The 26,355-nt window shown below is 25.4% G+C and overlaps 2 protein-coding genes across 6 annotated transcripts in view; one reads left to right on the top strand and one right to left on the bottom strand.

Annotated features, from left to right (window-relative positions):
- The window catches only part of LOC126908012 (transcription initiation factor TFIID subunit 13), a 28,097-nt gene extending 16,185 nt beyond the window's left edge, over positions 1 to 11,912 (top strand). Inside the window, exons 2-4 of the mRNA XM_050689821.1 lie at positions 10,533 to 10,706; positions 10,772 to 10,943; positions 11,769 to 11,912. Coding sequence (XP_050545778.1) covers positions 10,533 to 10,706; positions 10,772 to 10,943; positions 11,769 to 11,818 — 396 coding nt within the window. The 3' untranslated portion in view covers positions 11,819 to 11,912. The remainder of the gene's footprint in view (positions 1 to 10,532; positions 10,707 to 10,771; positions 10,944 to 11,768) is intronic.
- The window catches only part of LOC126908005 (axonemal dynein light intermediate polypeptide 1-like), a 38,961-nt gene extending 15,590 nt beyond the window's left edge, over positions 1 to 23,371 (bottom strand). For 2 of the 5 annotated variants that reach the window (XM_050689805.1, XM_050689804.1), the window contains exons 1-3: positions 16,232 to 16,524; positions 16,044 to 16,149; positions 15,838 to 15,993 (exon numbers count right to left, since the gene is read on the bottom strand). In XM_050689805.1, the coding sequence (XP_050545762.1) occupies positions 15,838 to 15,993; positions 16,044 to 16,149; positions 16,232 to 16,359 (390 nt within the window). In that variant the 5' untranslated portion in view covers positions 16,360 to 16,524. Of the gene's footprint in view, positions 1 to 15,837; positions 15,994 to 16,043; positions 16,150 to 16,224; positions 16,527 to 23,117 lie in introns of those variants that run through there. The other 3 variants (XM_050689803.1, XM_050689806.1, XM_050689807.1) reach the window with 3 other exon arrangements.
- Positions 23,372 to 26,355: the final 2,984 nt, after the last annotated feature.

Below are 26,355 nucleotides of genomic sequence, written 5' to 3'. Positions count from 1 at the left end.
AAAAAATTATATTACGATTTTAGTGCACTAATTGAAATTCGTATTTTTGATTTTTATTTTTTATCAGTCTAAAAATCTTACACTAATCGTATATCGTCTAATCTAATGTCAATTAAAAAGAAATAATTATTAGTGCGATATGTTAAATTATGTTGGCTGCACTGTATTTTATATTATTAATTTTATCATTTATACTTGATAAAATTTATGATAACAATAAAATTTACCAATGAAAAATTCATTGCTGTTAATTCATTAGTATTTTTAATTTAATTTTTCGTGTTATTTTTTATAATGGAAGCTGATAAAGGTCAATTGTTAATTGATTTTGTTCATAAGTACCCTAAATTAAAAACAAAAAATTTGGATTATCTTTTACTACGCAAGAATTGTAACAAAATAACAAAAATTTGGAATCAAACTATTGGCCCAAAATAAATTTTCTTGGATATCCCTTTTTAAGGTAACGTAATTTTGAGATATTTTTCAAAATTTTTAAAATTGAGGGGGTCTTTTCCAATTTTTTATTTATGATAATATATTCAACTAACCGGGATCTATTGATTATTAAATTCTGTCCAGCTAAAGCTGAGAATTTTTATGGATAGTCATAAAAACAAACGCACGCTATCACAAACCTTTTTAGCTTTCCATCGAAACTAATAATGAAATTTAAAAAAAGAAAAGTTTCATGAATTTTATTATATTAGTTTCAGCAAAAAATTCTCATAAAAAATTAATTAGTAATTTTAAATTATAAAATTGTCTAGTAGACATTGGTGTAACTAGGGTGCTAGAAGATTCAGCTCCTCAGTTGACAAAATAGATCTCTAACAATTTAGGAAATTGTGTAGAAATAATGTATATAGTTATTTTAAAATATTTTAGGATGGGGGTAAAAATATTTTTAGCATTTATGGATGTAGTTTATTAATTAAACTTAGTAGATCTTTTGTTAGTCTAAATTTGTATACAAATGTCCTTTCAAACAAAACTACAGAAAATAACATTTTATTAAAGTAACTAGAAAATATATGTACATTACCATATTATAATTAGTTTAGTGACAAAACAATGAACAGATCTTTCGCTATATTTAATCTCATTTTTTCGTGGTTATTATCTTGACCTTTTTCAATAATTTCCAAATTATTAAAAATTTAAATTATATATATTAAGATGTTCTATTTTTGTATTATTAAATTAATTTGGGAACGTTATAAATACACCAAAGTTAAACGTTTTCATAAGAAAATGAATGATAACAGTAATTCGTATACTAAAATTATGATTAGTGTGGTAGATACTCACTCTAAAAAGTTCATCTAAAACTTTAGTACACTAATATATATTTTTTGGGTATGACAATATTCAAAAATACGGTTTTTTAATTTCACACTAATAGTTGCACTAAAACGTCGTGTTTTAGCATACTAAAAAGATTAGTAACCCAATATAAAATTCAAAAATAGATCTCCAGATTCTTTTGACATATAATTCATTAAAATTGGTCCAGTGAGAGCTGAAAATTTTCATGTACAGACATAATAAAACAATAATATCAAACCAATAAATTCTCAGTTTTGCATCGAAGCTAAAATAAAGTACTAATAAATAATTTAATGACGATTAAATATTACTTTTTTTGGCGATTTTTTTTCGTGCTCTTTAACTAGGATTGGATTAGTATAATGCACTAAGTTAATTTCCAACGGAACAAATCTTTGACTCATTTGAGATTCTTTTGCAATATATAGCTTAAATACTTATCGTAATAATAATTTATCACAAATTTTTATTTAAATAAACATCAAAAAGGAATACGTGTTTTTGAGTAGCATTTTATGTTTAACTTATTTCTTTGATAAAACTTTAACCTTTAATTGCCATGGAAACATAAATTAACTGACATCTTCACTACGTAACAATCATTATGATTATTGAAAACTTTTTATGCTACAAGAAAAAAACTAAAAGCANGTTTATTTTAATGTATATAATACATTTATGAGGTATCTCATAAACATTTCGAAGATCGATTTTTTTTGAGCCACCCTAGTGTATATTGTATAAAAGTACTCTAGCACCCTCAGAAATTTTAGTTGTACTTATGGATCTATTATTGTAAATTTTTTTTTATTTTCTTTTAATTAGCAAAGCAGGTTGCGTTTTTACATCCGACAAAATATTTTAATAAAATAACATTAAAACAATTTTTCATTAATAGATAACCCTGGGATAAACTAATAAATAATTTTCAGAAAAACCTTTTATTAACTTAATTTTTGATTTCGGTAATATTTTTGAATATTTTAGTTACATATATTTCTTGATATATCAATTATTATTTTAAAAATAATCAGCTATAAAATAAATTTAATTAATAGTTTTGGGGTTAATTAAAGTTTTGCTGTAATTTTAGCATCGATGCGAAGCTGAGAAGGTATTCATTTTATTATGTGTTTTTTTTTTTTGTGTCAGTGAACGCTCAATCTCAGCTCTCGCTGAACCGATTTTGATGAACAATACGTCAAAAGATCATAAATCGTATCTAATCGAAGACATTACTCTCAAAAATTGAGAACAATTACTTCGTTTCCCTAAAATGGGGGAAATCCCCCAAAAAATTACAAATTTAAAAATTGCTATTTTTAAACATTTTTTCAATTTTTTTTACTTTAAATTGCCATAACTTTTTTAAAAATGACCGAATCAATATAATTTTTTTATATATAGATATCTAAAGTATTTACCTATCATTTGGTATATTTTTGTGACACATTTGACTTTTTTCACAAAAAAAATAAACAAAATATACTATTTTTTGTGTTAAAATTCTGGGTTTTGTATTTTATTTTATTTTAAAATACCTGACAAGGGGAGTACACTGATTTTCATAAATGTTATATAAATCAAATTAATATAACATAGAAAGTTTAACTTATTTAATTTTTTTTGCTTTTTATAAGTAGAGAAAAATAACATTGAAACTCGAACTAGCTTAAATTGCCATTTTTTCAGTCGACGAAGCGACGTACGGTTGCCGAGTCGGTAACACTTATGTTTTACACGCTTGGGATACAAGGTTCCTACCCACTTGTGGCAAGGTTATTTTTCATTTTTTTCTTAATTCTTTTTGAATTAGAATAAATTTTCAACTTTTGATTTTTATCAAATTTCAAGAAGAAATTTTGTCATTCATATTAATATTATTGTATTATATTTTAGGTTTTAACTTCGATGCAAAACTGAGAGGGTATTTTTTTGTGACTATTATTTATTTTCTCTGCTCTAATTGACCTACTTTTTTCAACGATACGTCAAATGATTACAATTAGTTGAAGATATTACCTCAAAAATTGAAACAAAATTCTAATTTATCAATTAAACAGTTACTTATCCCATGTTCTCCATACAGAGAATTAAAATCATTCATTTATAATGTTTTCAAAGTATTTATTGACGAATCAAGTTCGATATGATAGGTTTCAATTACAAAATTAAATCATTTTACTTTGACATTTAATAATTTTTTTACTCTATTTGTGTGTGCTACTACTAGACTATAATATTCCAAATATTTTGTAATCATGTGGCTATATAAATCATTTCTAAAAAAAAACGATTGTTAGTTTCTCCTGAAAAATGGATTATTAAATCTTTTTAACAATTTTTTTTTTATTAGTTATTTTAGTTAAAGTAAATCATTAAAATTGTTCAAAACAGCACATGTTATCTCCTCATCAGTCGGTATTGATAACGTGTACCTATTGAACACGGAGGTAGTGGTAGTAATATTTGACCGCGAAAGTATATATTGCGGGCTTTGATAACACCGGGCCAAACATTTTTCACGGTCAAGCAGTCAGTCGGCTGATTAGCTGTGGTTGTCATATGTTAATGGTCTGTGCGCTATATTGTGTTATGATACCGTTTACGTAATCGACGTATGCGTGTTTTTTCCTTGTTACAATATTGCTGTTATCCGGCCTATTGAATAGAGCCGTGAAAGACTTAGTTAAAAGTTGTAGCCTTATTGAATTTAAAGTTATTAATGAAAACTTGAACACCGGTTTATTCCGTGATTGTTAGACCCTTATTTTCAAAGTTAAAGCTACCACAGCGAAGACATTCAAATCAGTAGATTAAACGAGTTGAATCCCATGATATTACTGTATGTAAATTTATTTATAGTTTAAGTTATTAATTGTATCTACATTTGTACTTGGAGACGCCCATTATATTTATTAATATTTATTTATTATAAACAGAACAAGATACCATATTTTTCTATAATATATACAAATAATAATTGTACAAATATCTATCTCTTTTATTTTATATTTGGGTATAGATTTGTTTAATTCATTTGTTTCTTCCGTGTTGATTATTATCAGTCATACGGGCCAACCGTTATCGTAGGAACTCGTTGGCTAACAAAAATTAATTCAGTTCATATTTCAATTATAGAATCTTTTTAAACACCAAAAGTTACTAGGAAATAATTACTATTATTTCTATTTAAGTTATCTATTACAATAAAAAGGCAAAAAAAAATATTGAGATTTTCTGATAAATTTACTATAAATAGTTATTATAAAATTTCCTGACTGAATATTAATCTTAACAATACAATTTTTTTTAATTCTCATAAAATTTCCTATTTAATATTGTCAATTTCAAACTTGCTNTTAATATTGAATAATAATATTATAAATTAGAAGTGATAGAAAAATTCTAATTGCAGATTTATAAACAGCCCAAAAAGTTGATTAAGAAAAGTATATTTTTAATTCAAATAAAAACTCTTATAGTTCAGCTTAACAAAAAATTTTTTATGAAAAGTCTTATATCAATCCCATCAAATTTCTATACACATTAGAAAAAAAGAAATATACAACTACTTTATTATTTTTATAATATCTCCGTAAAAATTACAATATTAAATTATTGAATATCAATTTCATACTAAATTTAATTACTATAATTATTATTTATATATTATAATTATAAATCAAATAACTAATAGGGATAAAATTAAGGGAATAAAAGTTATTGTTGCTTTTGAAATAACCTACTAATTTCTTAAAATTAAACACTATCTACAGATTTGCATCGAAGCGTTTCTTATAATAGTGATTTTAATCACTGTTAGATATCATCTATACTTGTCCCATCTATGCCACGTCACAATTGTGCTGCGACCTCACTATGCTACCGTGTTTCCCCCTGAAGTTAGACAAAATAAAGATATTTAACTATATACTATTGCAGTTTTTTATGCTTAATATTTTTTCTAATAACAAAAATTGAAAAATTTTTAATAGTTTCTGAGGAAATGAGTATTTTAATAAATTTTAATTAAACTGTATAATGAAATTATATTTTAAATTACTTAAGTATACTTAAGTATCTATACTTGTCCCAACTATACCACTTCCATACTGTGCTACCGTTTTTTTACAATTGATTGTAAATTTTTTAACAAATAAAAATTTCCATACATTATTTACAAGTCATTATGATAAACTTACATGATTATAAAAAACTTACCTTTTTTGGATTTGTGTTTTAGGTCATCTTAAAAAAAATATTTATGCACTACGATTTATTAAAAATCCTAAACCCAATATTTTTGAAAAATATATTGAGTTAAGTTTTATTTAGTTTTGTAAATTATGTCAAATGTAAAGTTTATTGTAAAAATATATTTCTAAGAATAGTTTTTAAAGGTTTTTTAAGATAAATGGGAATCTTTAATTGAAGACCTTTAAAGAGATAAGGAATGTTAGAAAAACAATTTCTTCGATAGAATAAAATATAAGTGAATTCTTTAAATATACATTATTTTTCAATTTATTTAATGCATTAAATCAGAGATGCAATTAGGAGATAGTAAGCTCACCCCAAATGATTATTGATGTTTGAATTTTAGTCGTGATAAATTTTTTATTAGAAGACTTATTAAATAACGACTTTATTGGATTGTAAGTTACTATTGCTACCGGTTTATAACATAATAGGGTGTATACCGCACATTTTTTTCAGTTGTATTGTAGCTATATGTTTTATAGCTGGTCTATTAGAATGTGGTGGATAATATATATTTTTTACTGGATCATACATTAATAAACGTAAAGAAGATATCGAATCAAATTTGTTATCAAACAGCTATTTTTGAACCTTAAAATTCACTTATTGAGCACCATGTAATTATTCGGTAGTCTATTATTATAATAATTCCTATTCCTAATATTTATATTTAAGTTATTCCAGTTATCGTATTGCTAATTATTCTTATTGCTATTTATACAAATTTTATTAAAAGGTCTGTAATTATTCTTATTTTTCGTGTGAAGTAGCTCTAAATAGAACCATTATTGTTACTAATATACAATATTAAAAAAACGGTAGCACAGTATGGAAGTGATATAGTTGGGACAAGTATAGATGATATCTAACAGTGATTAAAATCACTATTATAAGAAACGCTTCGATGCAAATCTGTAGATACTGTTTAATTTTAAGAAATTAGTAGATTATTTCAAAAGCAACAATAACTTATTCCCTTAATTTTATCCCTATTAGTTATTTGATTTATAATTATAATATATAAATAATAATTATAGTAATTAAATTTAGTATGAAATTGATATTCAATAATTTAATATTGTAATTTTTACGGAGATATTATAAAAATAATAAAGTAGTTGTATATTTCTTTTTTTCTAATGTGTATAGAAATTTGATGGGATTGATATAAGACTTTTCATAAAAAATTTTTTGTTAAGCTGAACTATAAGAGTTTTTATTTGAATTAAAAATATACTTTTCTTAATCAACTTTTTGGGCTGTTTATAAATCTGCAATTAGAATTTTTCTATCACTTCTAATTTATAATATTATTATTCAATATTAAAAATTAATATTAACATGTGAAAAAACAATTAAAAATTTATTTTCAAATTATTACTAATTTTGTTTTAAAAATGTTAAAAATAACTAGTGTAAAATGTCATTTTTAACCTGTTTTTTTGGTCCTTAAATGTTGATTTTTGTGAAAGTTTATAGAAAAAAAAAAGTTGAATTTGTTACTATAACATTTAGTTCAACTTATTCAAAAAATATATACCAAATAATACGTAAAAACCTAATATATCTATAAAAAAAAAACTTTGTTTTTATTCATTTATTTTTCACAATGTTATGGAAGTTTTAAGTAAAAAATATTGAAAAATGTTCGAAAATAACCGATTTTTGAAATTGTAATTTTTTGGTGGATTTTTCCCATTTATATACTGTTATGCATCTCTTTATTAGTATTAAGTACTTTGATTTACAATAAAACTTAACATATTAATTAGAAAAGATAATGTGTAATCAAGTTGGTTAGGTTATAACAAACAAAACAGTGTTGCCACATAATACAACACAACACTTCCTCTCTTAAAACAATATATATAAAAATACTAATTAACACATAGACATATAAATTTTAAATTAAATTATATTATTATAAATTTATCTTTATAACAGGTTTCTTTGGTCTTCTTGAACATCTATGATTTTGTATAGTTTTTGTTGAATTGTTTTCTCANTGTATATTTTTGTTGAATTGTTTTCTCATATAGTGCTCTGCTCTTTTGTAGTTTCAACCGTTTCCTCTTTTGTTATTTTATCTTCTTTTACTTCTTCTGCTATTTTTTCTTCTTCTACTTCTTCTGCATCTTCCTCTTCAATCTCATATTTAACTTTCTGAATTTGGTTGGCAGGTCTCTTTCAAGTAACACCATTTGGTAGTTCCACAAGATACATGACATTTCCCAATATTTTTATAATTTTTTCTTTTGTCCATTTCTCTCCTGTATATTTCCTTACTAGAACTTTTTCATTAATATCAAAATGTCTAACTGTTTTATTGGTCTTTTGTTTTTCTTGATTTTCCCATACTGTACTTCGAATATTAGGTTTAATTAAATCAAACTTGTTACGAAGGTTCCTTCCAAATAATAATGTAGCAGGACTTTCTTTTGTTGTAGTATGTATTGCAATTCTATAGTCAAATAAAAATTGATTTAATTGTAGATTAACATTTATAAAAGATATTTTTTTTAAGAAATGATTTAGCAATTTTAACTCCACTTTCTGCTTGGCTGTTACTTTGTGGATGGTATGGTGATGATGTTCTTTGTTTAATACCATTTTTAGCTAAAAATTGTTTAAACTCTTAAGATAAAAATGGTGGTCCATTGTCTGTAACTAAATATTCTGCTATACCAAATGAATAGCTCTCTAAACTTGTTGATGGTATATTGAGTTGCTGTTGATGGTACTTGAAATACTTCTATCTATTTTGAATATGCATCTTCAATAACTAGAAATAAGCTACCCTTAAATGGTCCTAAAAAATCAGCATGTAACCTCTGCCAATATCTTTCTGGCCATTCCCATGTATGTAGATATGTTTTTTTAGGCATTGATCTCACATTCATGCATTTTCCACAATTTCTTGCTGTGCTGCTCTCAATGTCTTTATCGATGCCAGGCCACCATATGTGCATTCTTGAAATAAACTTCATTTTAACTATGCCTAAATGATTTTGATGGAGTTCCTTTAGCATTTTATCTCTGAGTTCTCTGGTATTACTACTCTGTGACCCCATATAATGATTTCTTGCTCCAAGTTTAATAATTCTTTTCTTAGTTTAAATGGTTCTAATTCTTTTTGCACTTGTTCAGGCCAACCATATTGTATATAGTATTTTACCTTACTTAATATCAGGTTTTTATTTGTTTCTGTCTTCACTAAAGCAGCATCCATGATTCTCATTTCATCTATATGGTGTAAGTATGTTATTTCTGGTGTATTTGCTTTTTCTACTTTGAGTGGCATTCTGGATAAGACGTCAGCACTGTTGCTTGCAGATTTGGTGAACCGTATATCAAAATCATAATTTGTTAAGAATAAAGCATACCTTTGTAGTCTTGATGCTGTCGTTGTTGGAATTCCTTTTTTAGATCCAAAAATGCTGATTAACAGTTTATAATCACATTTTATTGTGAATTTATTTCCATATACAAAATTGTTAAATTTGTGGATACCAAATATAATTGCTAACGCTTATTTATCCTATTTGGCTATAATTTTTCTCAGCAATATTAAGAGTTCTTGAAGCAAATTCTATAGGATGCTCTTGTTGTTTTTCATTGACTTGTGATAATATAGGACCAAGTCCATAAGTTGATGCATCACACATTAATATAATTGGTAGTTTTGGATCAAAATGCTTTAGGACCCTGTCTGATGTTATCTCTTCTTTGATTTTATTGAACGCCTTCACATAGTTATTATTAAAGTTAAATTTGGTATTTTTTCTCAATAAATTGGTAAGTGGTGCTAGAATGGTTGCTAATTTAGGTATAAACTTCCTATAATAGTTAATCAATCCAAAAAAAGCTTGCAAATGTTTTTTGTTTTTTGGATTTGGAATTTGAGTAATAGCTTTGATCTTAGCTGGGTCTTGTTTGCACCCGTCTTTGTTGATGATATAGCCTAAAAATTAAATTTGTTCTTTGAATAAGATACATTTTTCCTTCCGTACTGTCAAATTCATCTTCTTTAATAAAGTTAATACTTCCTCTAGGGCTTTCAAATGTTCTTGCTCATTATCACCAAATATTAATATTTCATCAAAATATATTTTGATGTTATTAATGTGTTTAAGCTTTTCACTAAATCTATTTAAAAATATTCCAACTGATGCATTTATACCAAATGGAACTCTGTTGTACACATAAATACCTTTATGCGTGCTTATGGCCGTTAACTCCTTTGATTTTTCTTCTAAACTGAATTGTAAGTATACTTGGCTTAGATCTATAATCGAAAACTTCCCTCCCGTTTTATAATTCCAACCATTAACTCCTCTATAATTGGAACAGGGGCTCTTTCTACTTTTATATATGGATTTACAGTTACTTTATAATCTCCACATATTCTTATATCACCTGATGGTTTAACTATTGGTACTATTGGTGTTCCCCAATCACTATATTTGACTTTATTGATTATACCTTCTTTTTCCAATCTGTTTAATTCAAGTTCAATTTTGTTCTTTAATGCTAGTGGTACAGCTCTATGTTGTAAAAATTTAGGTGTCACATTTTTTTGTAAAATAATCTTTATTTTTTCTCCATTGTACAGTCCTAATTTGTCTGTAAATACCTCTGGGTATTTATTAAATAATTGTTGTTCCATATTAATATATTTAATATATACAATGTGTAATCTTTTGACGTATCATTAAGAAAAATCGGTCCAGTGAGAACTGTGAAAAAGTAGTGACAGACACAAAAAAAAAACCCCATAATGTTTTATTAATAATAAAATAATAAAATTAATACCTTCTCTGCTTCGCATTGAAGTTAAAAAATTTAATTCATTTATTTTTACATAGAACACAAACCTAAATTGTACCTATGAAATATTTATGTTTCATTTTAAATTTATGTAAAGATGTAACATTTTTTAGTTTGATGAAGAAGAACAGCAAGTTGAAAGCCAATCATTTACAAAAGCTGGTAGAAAAAGATTGTTTTCAAAAGAATTACGTTGTATGATGTATGGGTTTGGAGATGATGAAAATCCATATACAGAAAGTGTTGACATACTTGAAGATCTTGTTATAGAATTTATTACAGAAATGGTATAGTAAAAATTATAAAAATATTTGGAATTTAGTTTCTATTGTGTTTTGTTTGTTTTATTAAGACTCATAATGCCATGGAAATTGGTCGATCAGGTAGAGTTCAAGTTGAAGATATTGTTTTTTTGGTAAGAAAAGATGCAAAAAAATATGCAAGAGTTAAAGAATTGTTAATGATGAATGAAGAATTGAAAAAAGCAAGAAAAGCATTCGATGAGGGAAAATTTGCAGGAAAAGGTATTTTATATATATTTTTTTGATAAAAATATATTAATTTATTTTAATTATTTTTATGTTTTGGGATTATAAGTATACTATCAGAAATGATATTTTTTTAATTTATTGACAAAAAAAAGTTGGGACAAATATATATGATATCCAATAATCATTACTATTACTATCATAAAAAAAGGTTTTATGCGAATCTATTAAATTTCACAATAAATTGATTATTTGTAATTTCACAATTTTTTTTTCCAATTTTGCACAAATATTATATGCTTGTTGAATATTTGCATAAAATAATTGTTTGCAAAGTTTCTTTTTTTGGAATATGCAAATTTTTTTACTTTGACGGCTTATTTTTCATAGAAGAACTGTGGAAACAAATTTTTTTTATATTGTAGTACGTTTTAAGAACTTGAATTTGGTATAGGGTAGAGAAACGCAGTCATTACAGAAAATTTTATATTAAAATATCTTATTTTAGTTTGGTTCTTACATTTATACAGTTTTTTAAAGATTGTGAATATTTGATTTTTGCAATACATTTCTGATATTAAACTTAAATTTATGTTATCTAAAGGACAGAAAATACTTTATCTTGTTATGTTTGATACTAGCAATAGTAAATAGCAAATGAGTAAAACTAAAACTATAAGTATAGTTNGTTTGATACTAGCAATAGTAAATAGCAAATGAGTAAAACTAAAACTATAAGTATAGTTTTTATAGCTAATGATATTAAGCATTTAAATTATTCATAAAAACAATTTTTAGTTAAATTTTTTATTTAATTTTATAAATACATATTGAATAATTTATTTTTATGAATTGTTTCAGGAAATGAAGGTTCTGGAAGTAGTAACAATTTAAGCAGTATAAATAAATAAATAAATTTAAAGCTATATGACAATTATTATAGATTTTCCATTGTATGAATATGTGTTTTATTTTACATATACACTAATATAAGTTTTTTTTTTATATAGTTAGTTTCTATGTTTAAGATTTTTAGAAATCGATTAATTTTTATGTCAAATTTGTTTTATTTTAAAATGTTTTACTAGTGAGAAATATAAGTTATAGACATATAAAATAAAGTCAAATACATTATAGGTTATATTTAAAATGAAGAGGAATTTAAACCTCATATTCAATAATGGTTAAAAGTTTTTAAATTTAATAAAAAAAAAATTAACTTTATATAAATATATTTTAATATTTAACCGTCCCCTTTGTAAGAAAAAGTGTTAGATATTTAAAAAATAATAGTGTTAAAAAAGAACAATCTATAGTCTCGGTTTTTTTTTTTTACTTAAAACCTCTATTAAACAAAAACCCATTTTTAATTGAAAAAAATTTGGCCTGCAGTGTTTCTGTTGAAAGGTGGTTTCACTATATAATAAATAAACCCAACAAAATATTAAATTTAAATATAATTCATATTTGCAAATGTAAAATGTTATAAATCTAAATATTAGATATTTTAAAAGTTAAACATTTATGTACAGTAGTCAGAAAACAATTTTACACTTTAGCTAAAATAAATCATAATGATTACTATAACTAAAATAGTAATAGCCATACCACCATACATAATGTAACGATCTTCTTTTAATCTTTTTTCAATGTACTTCATGGTAGTATTAGATAACTTTAGATTGCCAAAAATTCCAGACAATCTATTACGTGTACTTGTTAAACGATCTCTCTGTTCCCGTAAGCTCTGTAATATACTAACACCAGACCCTAATAAATCATCAACTCCACGATGAGTGCTCTAAAATTTTTTCATACATATAAATATTTATTTAAAAATCATTAATCAAAAATACCAAACAAAATGATTATACAATAATTGTAACATATAATATTAATTAAATTAATAATGATCTAGGGATAAATAGTTATGAACATTATACAAACATTTTTAGATAACAAACTTTCCTTATAAAAACATTTTTCAAAAATCTGTGTTAATATTAACCAAAAATAAACGCTACATTTATTTATTAGAAAAATGTACAAATATCTTTAATATCACTATAACCATAACATTTATTTCAACTATTTATGGAAAACTATTTAACAGAATTAACTGAGAGAATCAGTACGATGAATGAAATAAAAATAAAATATTAATAATTTAAATAAAAAAGATGATTCAGTAGAAGTTATTTTTATTTTTGATTATTACATAACTGTCTATTAACTTAGAAAAGGAGTTAAAATTTTTGATTGAAGCATTTTGAGTTTCATAACAGTTTAACCAATATTATAATTTCAATGAATTCACCAACATAAAAATAAATATACAGAGTGATTTTATTGCCATTAACAACTTATAGAAGATAGAAATAATACTGAGAATTTTTTAATTTTTAGTTACACGTGTTTCTCAATTTATTAATGAAATATTTTTTATGCTCTCACAAGGATACTAACATTATTTAATGGGAATAATTTACTTGTTTATTTGATAATGATCCCTTTAGACAAAGTACTGTTGATAACAACTTTTATACCAGTATTTTAGATATTATTAACTTAAACCACATTTCTTTTCCTATCCTAATGTTATTAACTTCAAATATACTGTCAAAGATTTTCAGAGACTAATAATTTTCTTAATAAGATCGTTTTATTATATAATCTTATTAAATAATATTTAATTTCATATATTTAACAAACATAGTATGTATGTTGCTATTTAAAATAATTAAAGGATAAACTAAAAAGTATTTAATAACCGATACATTAAGAAAAAAATGTAACTAAAAGAAATAAAAAATAAACCTAAAATATATCTATTTTATGATTAATCAAGTGATTATAATAAAATTGCCCTGGACCAGCATTGGGAAAAAAAACTATTTTTTCAAAATAAAATAAAAGCATGTTTTTTATGTATTAAAATAATAAAAAAATACAATACTAATACAATTATTAAAATAAAAATTAAGTACATATAATATAGCTATAAGAAAACTATATAAAGAATTCAAAACTTGTAGATAATAATAATTTAGAACTTAAGTCAGTATGTAATAAGCGTTGATAATAATATAGTTCCTGAGATGGATGCATAATTTTTTTTGTAATTTTCGTGGGTTTGCAAATTAAATATTTTTAGCTTCGATGCGAAGCTGAGAAGGTATTGGTTTTACTATAATGTGTTTTTTTTTGTTGTGTCTGTTACCACTTTTTCTTAGCTCTCACCAAACCGATTTCTTTCAACAATACGTCAAAAGATCACAAATCGTATTTAGTCGAACACATTACCCTCAAAAATTGAAAAAATCTCCCTCGTTCCCTATAAATGGAGGAAACCTCCAAAAAAATTACAAATTTAAAAATCCCTAATTTTCAAAATAATTTTTAATTTTTTTTTCTTAAAACTGCCATAACATTTTCAAAAATGAACAATTCAATATAATTTTTTTTTTAATGATGCTTGATGTCTTTACCTATCATTTTGTATATATATTTTTTTTAAATTTGACCCTTTACCTGCCCACAGGGGGGATTTAAAATGACAACTTTTTCAACTTAACTTTTGAAAGTGTTCCGGAAAGTTTGACACTTTTATATATATCTTAAATTAAAGCTAATATAATGTACTTTATTATGAAAAAAAAAAAATTTCGGACTTTTTTTGTCTTCATGGTTGGGTTTGGTGAAGCCTAATCCAACCAAATGCTATTTTTGTGTGAAAATTCTCAATTTTATATTTTAGATTTTTAATTTTATAATTTATTGAAAAGTGTATGGATCAACACAATTTTTTTATGAGAAATAATATTTATATCCCTTTTTCATTCGACATACTTTATCTTAATCAGGATATTAATAAGGAACTAGCAGATAATGTAGCTTTTGGAATAATACACCAATTTTTTAAAATTAAACACTATCCAAAGATTTGCATCGAAGCGCNAAATTAAACACTATCTAAAGATTTGCATCGAAGCGCTTTATTTTGATAGTGATTTTAATCACTGTCAGATATCATTATACTTGATCCAACTATGCCACGTCACCACTGTGCCACGACCCTCCTGTGTTGGGTTTTTTTAGTTTTAAATTTTAAATGTAAGAAAACCGATTGAGTTTTTAAAATTTTTATATTAGTACTACTACCAACAACTACATTATTTTATTTTTTATCTTGGTTTATGATTGTCATTTAACATAAGCTATCATTATAACATTATACATATATATAAATATATATGTAGTATTCATTTCAGGTGTACTATAAATATCACAACTTTCCCATTTCTCGTTTGTTATTTTAAAATTGTTCACTAGATATCAATTATTATTAATATTTTTTATTTGAAAATTTATTTTACATTTAAAAATTTCAAAAGGTCGGTTGGTTTTGTGATACTATTTGGGTTTATTAATAGAGGGGCATATCCTAAAGCTGAATGCAAACATTGCAATAAAGTGATAATGGATTTAACAATAAAATTAAAAAACATATTGAAGGCAGTCCTACAAAACAAACATTTTTATATCAGTTTAAAGTTAGAAAATATTTGTCATCTATAATTTTCAATACCATTTTATTGTACTCTAATAATTTTAACTTATAATCATAGATTATAAATAAATATTTATTTTATTATAATATCACAGTAAACTTTTTCAATTGAATTTTATTATTACTAATCAACCTTATGGTATTTATTAAATAACTAATTTTAGGTCTTTTATTACCCTTGCTAGATTGTACTACACAAAAAGCAATTATCTATACTAGAATAATTATTCACAGAAATAAATTAAGTAATAACTAAAAACTCATATTTATCAATACTTATGTTTAGAAAATTAAAAATATTTTATTAAAATTTGAATGCTATCATTATCTTATCCAAACCTTGTTATATTAATAATATACCTGTAACGAGTTTTGATGTTGTATAGTATGATCAATAAGTATGGTCGTATCATTTATGTCTGGATTTCTAGTAAATCGCCTATTTAATAATTCTTCTCTTTCCTGTTCTGCTCTTAATCTACGGAGTTGATTTTGTTGGTGTGTTTTCAGAGCTATCTAAAATAATTTAAATGTATTTACAACAAAAAATTATAGCATATTTTTACTTGTAGGTGTTGATAGTCATATTTTAATTGATCAACACGCAATTTAGCATTATTACGCCTGGATATAGGTTCTTTATTCACAAGGATGACTAGTTGTTCACAATTTCTATAGAATATTATAATATAAAATCTTATTACTTTCTGTTAAAAGATGATAAAGTTAAAATTTTAACAATTATACCTCATACCTAGAAATAGTTGATATCTTAGACTGAATATCATTTTCAACCGCTTCAGATTTGGAACTCTCTAATCTATGAAATAGTTCTTGGGTTTCCAAAATAAGGCGATTCGTTTGATGATATAAATTTTCCATTATTTATTATTAACAATTATTAACAAGATCTATGAAAAGAAACCTTAAAGATATGAATAAAAAGCTCAGACATAATTAAGAGTTGAAATTTTTACAAAAAAAAACTACTAATTTTGTACTTGAAAGTAACACAATTTTAGACAATACTTCGTTTAATTTTTAAATTTTGATAACACGTAGCGATTTATCAGTGTAGCCAAATAATATATTCTAAATTGAACTAAATCATATAATTTACTTATCTAGTATCAAACAAATTCTTTAGCTTTTTATCAGACATTTTTACTCCTGAACATACTCCATTTTATGAATATGTATAGATTTTATGGATTGTTATTTAAAATACTTTTTATGGGGAGCTTAGACCCCCAGTTTACAATTTAGCTACCCTAGAAGTTTAGCAAAATAATTTGCATTCATAATTAAAGTTATTTTTTGGGCGTCAAAGTTTAGCTAAACCCCCCACCAAAGTACTTAACAACTGTACGCCTACCCATGTCGTGTCATATCACGAACTTGTTAGTAACAAGTTCGAATCGTTAGCACAAAACTGAAGATATAAGTATTCTAAATAAAAATCCATTATATTCATCATTAGGTTGGACAATATTCATTTGGAACAATTATATCCATTTTCTTTACCATCATACATTTTTTTAGCTTTAATGCAAAGCTGAGAAGGTATTTATTTTCTTTTAAATCTGTTTATAAAAATTCTCAGCTTTCACTGGTCAATTTTTAAAAAAAATTTATTTTCGATTTTTTTAAACTATGCCACGTCCCCTTTTTATTGCGACCCAAATATGCTTAGTTATTTATTTTTGTTATATTTTTCATTTTACATATAAGATTTTTCAAAACTATTTCATTTGAAAATTTATAAATTTCATTTATACAAAAAATCTATAAAATTATTCCAGCTCATCGCATTTTATGATAAATAGATTATATAATATATATATATATATTATAATATAAATTTCATAGTTAAAAAATTATAATTCATTACAAAATACATTTCAAAATAGTATTGACTTAGATATAAAGGTTGGCAAAATTGTATTTTTCAAGTAGTATCTTTCATTATATAGTTAGTAGCAAGTATATATAAGTAATACAAATGATTCTTAAGGTCAGGTAGAAAATATGATATTTCCATTGTAAAATAGTAGAGAATGAAAGAACTGGGAGTAAAAAAACACCGACATAACATGGCAGATGCAATTTCGTCAGAGCAAAATCCCAGGTTATAACCCTCCTTTGCCATTAACAGAGTAATATCGTACAAACTGAAAAGTTATAAGGAAAATAACAGCGTACAGAGAAAATATTTTTTCAATATTTTACTATATCACTTATAACTGAAATATTTAATTGCCCTAAAATTACAACTAAAAAAAATACTCTATTGTATGAGCTGTTATCTGGATAACAATATTAAATAGCGAATCGTCTACTACTTTTATAAATAAAGAATAATCATCAATTATAAATTGTAATTTAAATATTTACTATAAATTTCATTGTTCATAATTACTTACAAAGAACCTTTATCTTAATTATCTAATACAGAAGGTATATATAATCCTTTTAAATTTGTATGTATCCACATTTGCTGAATTTGTAACTTCTTGAATAAACAAGGTTGTGATAATATTTTTAACATACCTAAGCACGTTATCATTTACTGTAATTTAATTAAATTTTTATTCGATCTAATAGGAGCATTTTTTATCAATGTCGGTTTGACACTGCTTGTTGTCCAGCATTCGTTGGTATCTCTAAGATAGTTTTTAAGTATAGGGCAAATGAGCTATGGACGCCGTTAAGCGAGCTAGTTAACCTGGGGTGTGGAGGGTCCCCCCTTTTTTTTTTTTTCCTCCTTCTCGACTTTAATGTGGATCGCCCTGGAACTGCCGTTAGGCATTGCTTCAGGGCGGCTGGAGGGTCACCCCACTACTCGACAATATTAACTAGTATTAGTCAGAAAATTTTCAATATACAAAGATGCAAAAAAATTTTTTTTTTAAATTATTCGATTGATAAAAATAATTAATTAATATTATTAATATCTAAGGTATCTATAAAAAAAATTATGTTGACTTGTTCACTTCTAAAATAATTATGGAAGTTTTAAGAAAACAAAATTGAAAAAATGTCGAAAATTACCGATTGTTTAAATTGCAACTTTTCGGAGGATTTCTCTCATTTACGGGGAACAAGGAATTTTTTCCATTTTTGAGGGTAATGTCTTCAACTAGATACAATTGGTGATCTTTTGACGTTTTGTTTATGAAAATTGGTCCAGTAAGAGCTGAGAATGAGTGGTAACAGACACAAAAAAAAAAACACATCATAGTAAAATTAATAACTTCTCAGCTTCGCATCGAAACTAAAATCGATGTCCAAAGAACCCAAATTATTCTTAGTTGAAGACATTATCCTCAATAATTTTTTAAGCGAAAATATTTCAAAGAATTGTTGAAAACTGAGGATTTTGTTTTTAGTAATTTGTAATTAAAAAAAAAAAGGAATAAAAAGCAATTTTTTCTAAAGAAATAACTAAGAAATGTTCTTTCTACCGATGTACCTTTATTGAAAATCTAATAAGAAACCTAAGAATAAGAAAGGTATAAACATAATGTAAAGTTACATAAAAACAATTGTTTTCAAATCATTTCAATTTTTGAAAATATTCCAAAGAACTATTGTGCTCTAAACCTATACAGCAGAATGGTTATTTAACTATAACACATGCAATATCTTAAAAAAATATAGAACATAATATATTTTTTCTTTTCGGAAGTTAACACGTTCTATAATTTTCAAAAAATTCAATCCTGTTCTCTTGACCCTTAAAAATTTTATTAACAATAGTTTTTAAAATATAAACATATTTTTTTCAATTTTAAGTTAGATTTTTTTCTTATTTACTCGCCAAAAATCTTTCTTTTATTTTAATATAATTTTACAATAAACTTATCTAAGCAAAAGGAATGCTTAAAGAAAACAACTATAGGCCAAACTTCTACGGAGAAAATAGTCAACTAGTAAAGGTATGTTTTTTTTTTATTAAAAAAGGTAGAAAGATCATACATTTTATGTATGATTTCTACGATAAAATTCAGTACACGCGTTACTACTATGTCTAAATATTATTTAATTTTAGTTTATATCTATGTATTGAAGCATCATTCACGCAATAATAAAATGTACAGCTACATTTTCAAGAGATTAATGTTTAAAATTAAAATAGCCATTAATTTAATGATAACACGTAACTGGCATTTGATAAATTTTTCTAAAGAAATTAAACAATAATTTATATATGTTTAATAATTTCCATTATGGAAAAAATCTACTATACACTTGAAAATTAGGATTTTTTTAGAGCTTGAAGCAAATTGGTGGCGTCGAGCGAACGTAACGAGCTGGTACCAAAATATTAAGTGTATTAAGCTGAACATCTACTAGCTCGGTGGCTCGGCCCAGGATGACGTGTGCCGATTTTGAGGATTCAACTGAGCAAGGAGAGTAGTGCAGCGCTGTGCCGACATTCTAGTTAATGGATGTGTATTTATGAATGAAAAAATTAAATATCATCAAGTCACACATACAATCGACTTATATAATCAATAATCAAAAGTATACAAACATAAGTCGTAAGATAATTTAATAAAACAATTATTGTACAAAATATATTACTTTGCTCACATCTAAAAGACTTTAGACTTGTAAAATGTACAAAAAAAATACAATTTCCCTAAACTGTATAAATAAACTAATAAACTAAACTGTATTATAATATTTGAATAAATAACTGAGTCATTTGTATTATAGTCTAAATGGCAATGCGGGTATATCTCAAAGTTGTATAATTCATACATATCCCTGGGAATTGGAAGATCTAAGCTTGTCCTATGCGGGTCGCCAGCTCATTTAGGGTTGCCGCCCGCATTGAATACTTTAGAAAGACTATAACCCCCCGAAAATTAACCCTGATTGAACCCGCACGGGCCTGTTTTCTACTAATTCATATTTAATATTATTAAGAGAAGTTCCACTAATGAATCTTTTTGAAATTTTGTGGGAACCACAAACAAATCGATGAAAAAATATATTTCATAAGTAATATGTATACAAATAATTTAATTGTATTTTTATTTATCTTATATTTTTATTCTTTATAAATTTCAAAAATTCTCTAAATTTAAAAAAAATAATAATAAAATTAATCTGGTGCAGTACGTTAATATTAATAAAAAATTTGTGTTCTTGATATTTAATAGAAAATTTGATATTATACTTATTTCCCAACCAATTTAAATTTTATATGCAAGTAAAAAAAGTGAAAAACTACAGAATTCATAACAACTTAAAAAAATAGCATAATATGTTATTAGTAAACATAACAACATAGCACAAATTTTTTTAAATTTAACAAAATAATATACTTTAGTTACAACTTAAATTAAAATATTAATTTAAGTTAACCTAAACATTAAAGATTATTCACTTATATAAATTAAATTATTTAATTAAGATTTGAATCAAGTAATTAAATATGACTATTATTTTAATTAAAAAAATGTAGTTTACAACTTTCTTAAGAATAAGCTTAAATAGACTATCAGACGCTTGAAATAACAATTAGATAAATATGAGAAAAATAATTTGGTATGGAGCAAAACGGGAACATGTCAATATTTATAACTCGAATATCAATTCTCTGATACCCGAAAATCAGCCAAATAAGTATTTCTACCGTCTGCTTTTAAAATATTTTGTTTTTGGGTATCAAAATACTTTTAAATATTCAATTGATTTTTTTTTAATTAAAGATGGTTAAGGGACTTTTAATATAATTTTTTTATAACAAATAATTATTCATCGAAAAATTAACGATAATAAATAAATAAACTAATTGGAACTATGAGGGGTATTCAAATTAAGAGCACAAAAGGGAAGTTATTTTTTAATCATTTTTATAGTACAAAAACTATTAATTTTAGATGATTTTTCTTAATTACTACTTGATTAAGTAAAGAAAAATAATTTTAAGTTATAATGTATTGAAATTTGAATATAACTGCTTAAAAAATGTTTATGATCGTAAAAATTACCTATAGATAGTTTTATAAATCCAACCTCATATATTATAATTTTAAGGTATAAGGGAGGAGGATAAAAAGTACTTTGTGATTGATAAATTCAGAAAAACATGTATCTAAAAACTAAAAAAAAAAATCTTAATATTATTGTTTTCGATTAATTAAGTGGTTCGTGATAAATAATTCATCCCATGAATTATTTTACTAATTTTACTAAAAATTTCGTGACAAATAAAACGCCCAGTTTTCACCTACAATAATGGTAAAAACCACATTATTGTAAAAAAAAAAATTAATTTTTAAGATATTACTTCTCCACGATTCATGTAATGAATTACATTAATGTAATTAATGTAATGAGGTGGTTAAGTAAAAAAAGTTTCAAAAGACCAAATAAACGAATTATTTTTATCTAGTGATCAATGTGTCTTTTCAATTTAAAATTACAATAAAGTAATAAAATAATACATATGGATATAAAATGTATACCATTGAAAGAACTAGTAATAACATAAGGACTAATAAAATTGGTAATAGAAAATTCAAAATTTGACTAGAAGTACCTTTTTATAAAAACTATTCTTTAGTACATTATTGTGTAATAATCTTTTATTTATTTAATTTTTCAACCTTAATTCTGGACTAAGAACAACGTTACAAATACCAAAAGATACTAAATGATATAAGTAACAATACAAATAATTTTTTTTAATTAAGCATAGATTACTCTGAAAATTGGTTCGCAACTTATCCCGGAACACAAAAAAATATATATATATATAATTTTGATTTATTTACTACAGTATACGTAACTTTGATATTATCCAAATTATTAAATAGTAAAGCTATAATTAAAATATATTTGTAATTTAGACGAAATTATAAATTAATATTAATTAGATCTTATCACACATTTATTAGATTAATATTAGCATGAAATTAATTGTAAGTAATATCAATTAAAGATATAAACATTTTTTTAATTCTTGACATTACACCGAACATGGAAAATTCCAAATATGCGACCAAAAATTAGGTACCTAATGATATATTAGACTGTTCGTTTACGTTGAAATTACTAATGCTCATAATAAAATACAGATAATTATACAAAGCTTTATAAATTATGTAAGTAACTGTTCAAAGAATTAGGTACTTTGAATATCTAGATAAAATAGTTATCCCTTAAATTAAACCGGTCAACAAAAAACACTTGATGCGCGTTATTATAGAAAGGTCAAGATGTCGTCACATAATTGTGTGTGTTCAACATCGAAAATCTAGTCGGTAGCAACAGACCCAGGAATATGGATGAGTGTGGATCTAGTCATGTCGAATAAATATAAAAAGCATGTCACAAGACGCACACCCATCGACAATCCCGTCCGGGCCGTACATGACGGCAATGTGTAATTGAAGACGTCCACGCGGTTCTAACGTATGACCTCTGAGCTCAGACAGCAACGACCGCCATAGAGTACATGGACATATATCAGAACCTATAATTGATGAAACAAACCCGATTTGGTGACATGTTTCAACTGTACTAGTCAGAAAAATATTTTAATCAAATTTGCGCTAAATAAAGTGTGTTATAAGTAAAATAAATAAGCCCAATATAAAATTAGTTGCGTAAAAAATACTTACAGTCATATGTAATTAAGCAACGTACGTACAACACACAAACAATAAAACAACGTTTCTGAATACTGTCGTTTTCTCCGCCGGTTATTCAACGGTCGATTGATGGCATATTGGAGGGGAATGGCGGCGGCACAGGTTAAGAAACATTATAAAATGCAATTTTAACATGTAAATAGAAAAGAGGAGTAGTAGAAGATATGAAGCTACGCAAAACGTACATGGTATATGCGTGAACAATGAAGGCCAAGTGATGGCAGAACGGCAACATGAAGGTACGGGTGAGATTGCTTAGTGAACCGATAATGCGGACACGCGGCATAGTGGGAATTTGGGGAGTTACGAAATTCAACGGTCACTGGTCGGAGTTTATTTCATAAAGAGAACTCGTTATAGCGCCACTTTCGCGTGAAGTAGTTTCATATTCCATGATTATTTAAACACAGGCAGTCATATAAATAATACGTGTAAATTCACCTGAAGCTACCTATTTGTTAATTCTATTCACTCCCCAGTACTTATAGTTGTATTTTAGTAATAGGAAGGTACAATGTTTAAAATTGTCAATATTAAAAAACCCAGCACAGGAGGGTCGCGGCACAGTGGTGACGTGGCATANAAAAAACCCAGCACAGGGGGGTCGCGGCACAGTGGTGACGTGGCATAGTTGGATCAAGTATAATGATATCTGACAGTGATTAAAATCACTATCAAAGAAAACGCTTCGATGCAAATCTTTAGATATNGTGATTAAAATCACTATCATAAGAAACGCTTCGATGCAAATCAGTAGATAGTGTTTAATTCTAAGAAATTGGTGGATAATTCCAAAAGCTACATGATCTGCTAGTTCCTTATTAATATTCTGATTAAGATAAAGTATGTCGAATGAAAAAGGGATTATTAAACAATGTTATTTCTCATAAAAATATTGTGTTTATCCATACACTTTTCAATAAGTTATAGCATTATAAAATTAAAAATGTAAAAAATAAAATCGAGGATTTTCACACAAATAGCCATTTTCACCACAAAGACAAGTCCAGAGGTCAAATTTTTTTTTTCAAATTAAAGTATATTACATTAGCTTTAATTTAAGATATATATAAAAGTGTCAGACCTTCCTGAACACTTTCAAAAGTTAAGTTGAAAAAGTTCTACTTTCTATATGCATTTTTCAGATTTGAACACCCCCCGTAAGGAAATAGTCTGATTTAAAAAAAAAAATATGTCGAATGAAAGATGTATATAAATACTACTTCTCATGAAAAAATTGTATTGATCCATACATTAAAAAAAAAAAAAACGGTAGCACAGTGGGGTCAAGGCACAGTGTAGACAAGGCATAGATGGGACAAGTATAGATGATATTTGACAGTGATTAAAATCACTATCATAAGAAACGCTTCGATGCAAATCTGTAGATAGTGTTTCATNATCTGACAGTGATTAAAATCACTATCATAAGAAACGCTTCGATGCAAATCTGTAGATAGTGTTTCATTTAGAGAAATTGATGGATTATTCCAAAAGCAACATCAACTCTTATTTCTTTAATTATATCATGATTAGTAGTTCTTTGATTTTAAAATATAATATATGAATAAATACTAATTATAATTATTAAATTTAGTATGAAAATAAAAAAGTAAAAAAAATTTTATAAGTTTAATTTCTTATGTCATATGACCTATATTCTATGTCAATTAAATTATATAATATTCATGAAAGTCAATATATTCTCCTAATAAGATATTTTAAAATAAAATAAAATACAAAACCTAGAATTTTAAAAGAAAAATAGCATATTTTTGAATACGGTAGCCATTTGCGCATAGAAGATAGGTCGTCGGGACAAATTTTTTTTTTCATTTTGTAGTACATAAAAAAAGCTTTAATTTGATATATGTTTAAAGGACGCAGTATTTCCGGAACATTTTCAAAAGTTCAGTTGAAAAAGTTCTATTTTTTATACAATGTTTCAAAGTTTGAACCCCCCCTATATAAGGGGAAATTGTCTAATTTTAATAAAAAGTATGTCAAATGGAAGATGTACTTATAATGTATTTAGAAAAAAAAAATTGTGCTGATACATGCATTTTTCGAAAAGTTATAGCATTTTTAAGTTGAAAATTAAAAATCGAAAATCGAAAATTTTAACACAAAAATAGTGTTTTTTTAACTACGGCAACCGTTTACATGCAGAAGATAAAGTGTCGGGACAAATTTTTTTTTTTCATTTTATAGTACATAAAATAAGCTTTAATTTGATATATGTTTAAAGGACGCAGTATTTCCGGAACATTTTCAAAAATTAAGTTGAAAAAGTTAGTTTTTGTAAAAAAGTTGCTATTTTAAATCCCCCCCAATGAGCAGGTTAAGTGTTAGATTTTCAAAAAAATGATAGCAAATGAAATGGAAATATCTAAGGTTTTAGTATAAAAAAAAATTATGTTGATTTGTTTATTTTTGAAAAAGTTATGGAAGTTTTAAGAAAAAAAGAGAAAAAAATGACAAAATTTACCGATTTTTAAATTTTTAATTTTTTTGGATATTTCCCCCATTTGCGGGGAACGAGGGAACTGTTTTCAATTTCTAAGGGTAATGTGTTCAACTAGATACAATTTGTGATCTTTTGACGTATTATTGAAAGAAATCGGTCCAGTGAGAGCTAAGAAAAAGTGGCAACAGACATAAAAAAAACCCAGCACAGGGGGGTCGCAGCACAGTGGTGACGTGGCATACATGGATCAAGTATAATGATATCTGACAGTGATTAAAATCACTATCAAAATAAAACGCTTCGATGCAAATCTTTAGATAGTGTTTAATTTTAAAAAATTGGTGGATTATTCCAAAAGCTTCATAATCTGCTAGTTCCTTATTAATATCCTGATTAAGATAAAGTATGTCGAATGAAAAAGGGATTATTAAAAAATATTATTTCTCATAAAAAAATAATGTTGATCCATACACTTTTCAATATGTCATAGCATTATAAAGTTAAAAATGTAAAAAATAAAATCGAGAATTTTCACACAATAATAGCATTCGGTAGCCATTTTCACCATGAAGATAAAATAAAGTCCGAAATTTTTTTTTTTCATGATAAAGAATATTACATTAGCTTTAATTTAAGATATATATAAAAGTGTCAGACCTTCCGCAACATTTTCAAAAATCAAGTTAAAAAAATTAATTTTTTGTGAAAAAGTTGTCATTTTAAATCCCCCCTTGTGGGCAG

Source organism: Daktulosphaira vitifoliae, unplaced genomic scaffold, assembly GCF_025091365.1.
Source record: "Daktulosphaira vitifoliae isolate Bord-2020 unplaced genomic scaffold, ASM2509136v1 Scaffold_5, whole genome shotgun sequence".
NCBI classification, from domain to species: Eukaryota; Metazoa; Arthropoda; class Insecta; order Hemiptera; family Phylloxeridae; genus Daktulosphaira; species Daktulosphaira vitifoliae.
This window is presented reverse-complemented; position numbering and strand designations above follow the sequence as displayed.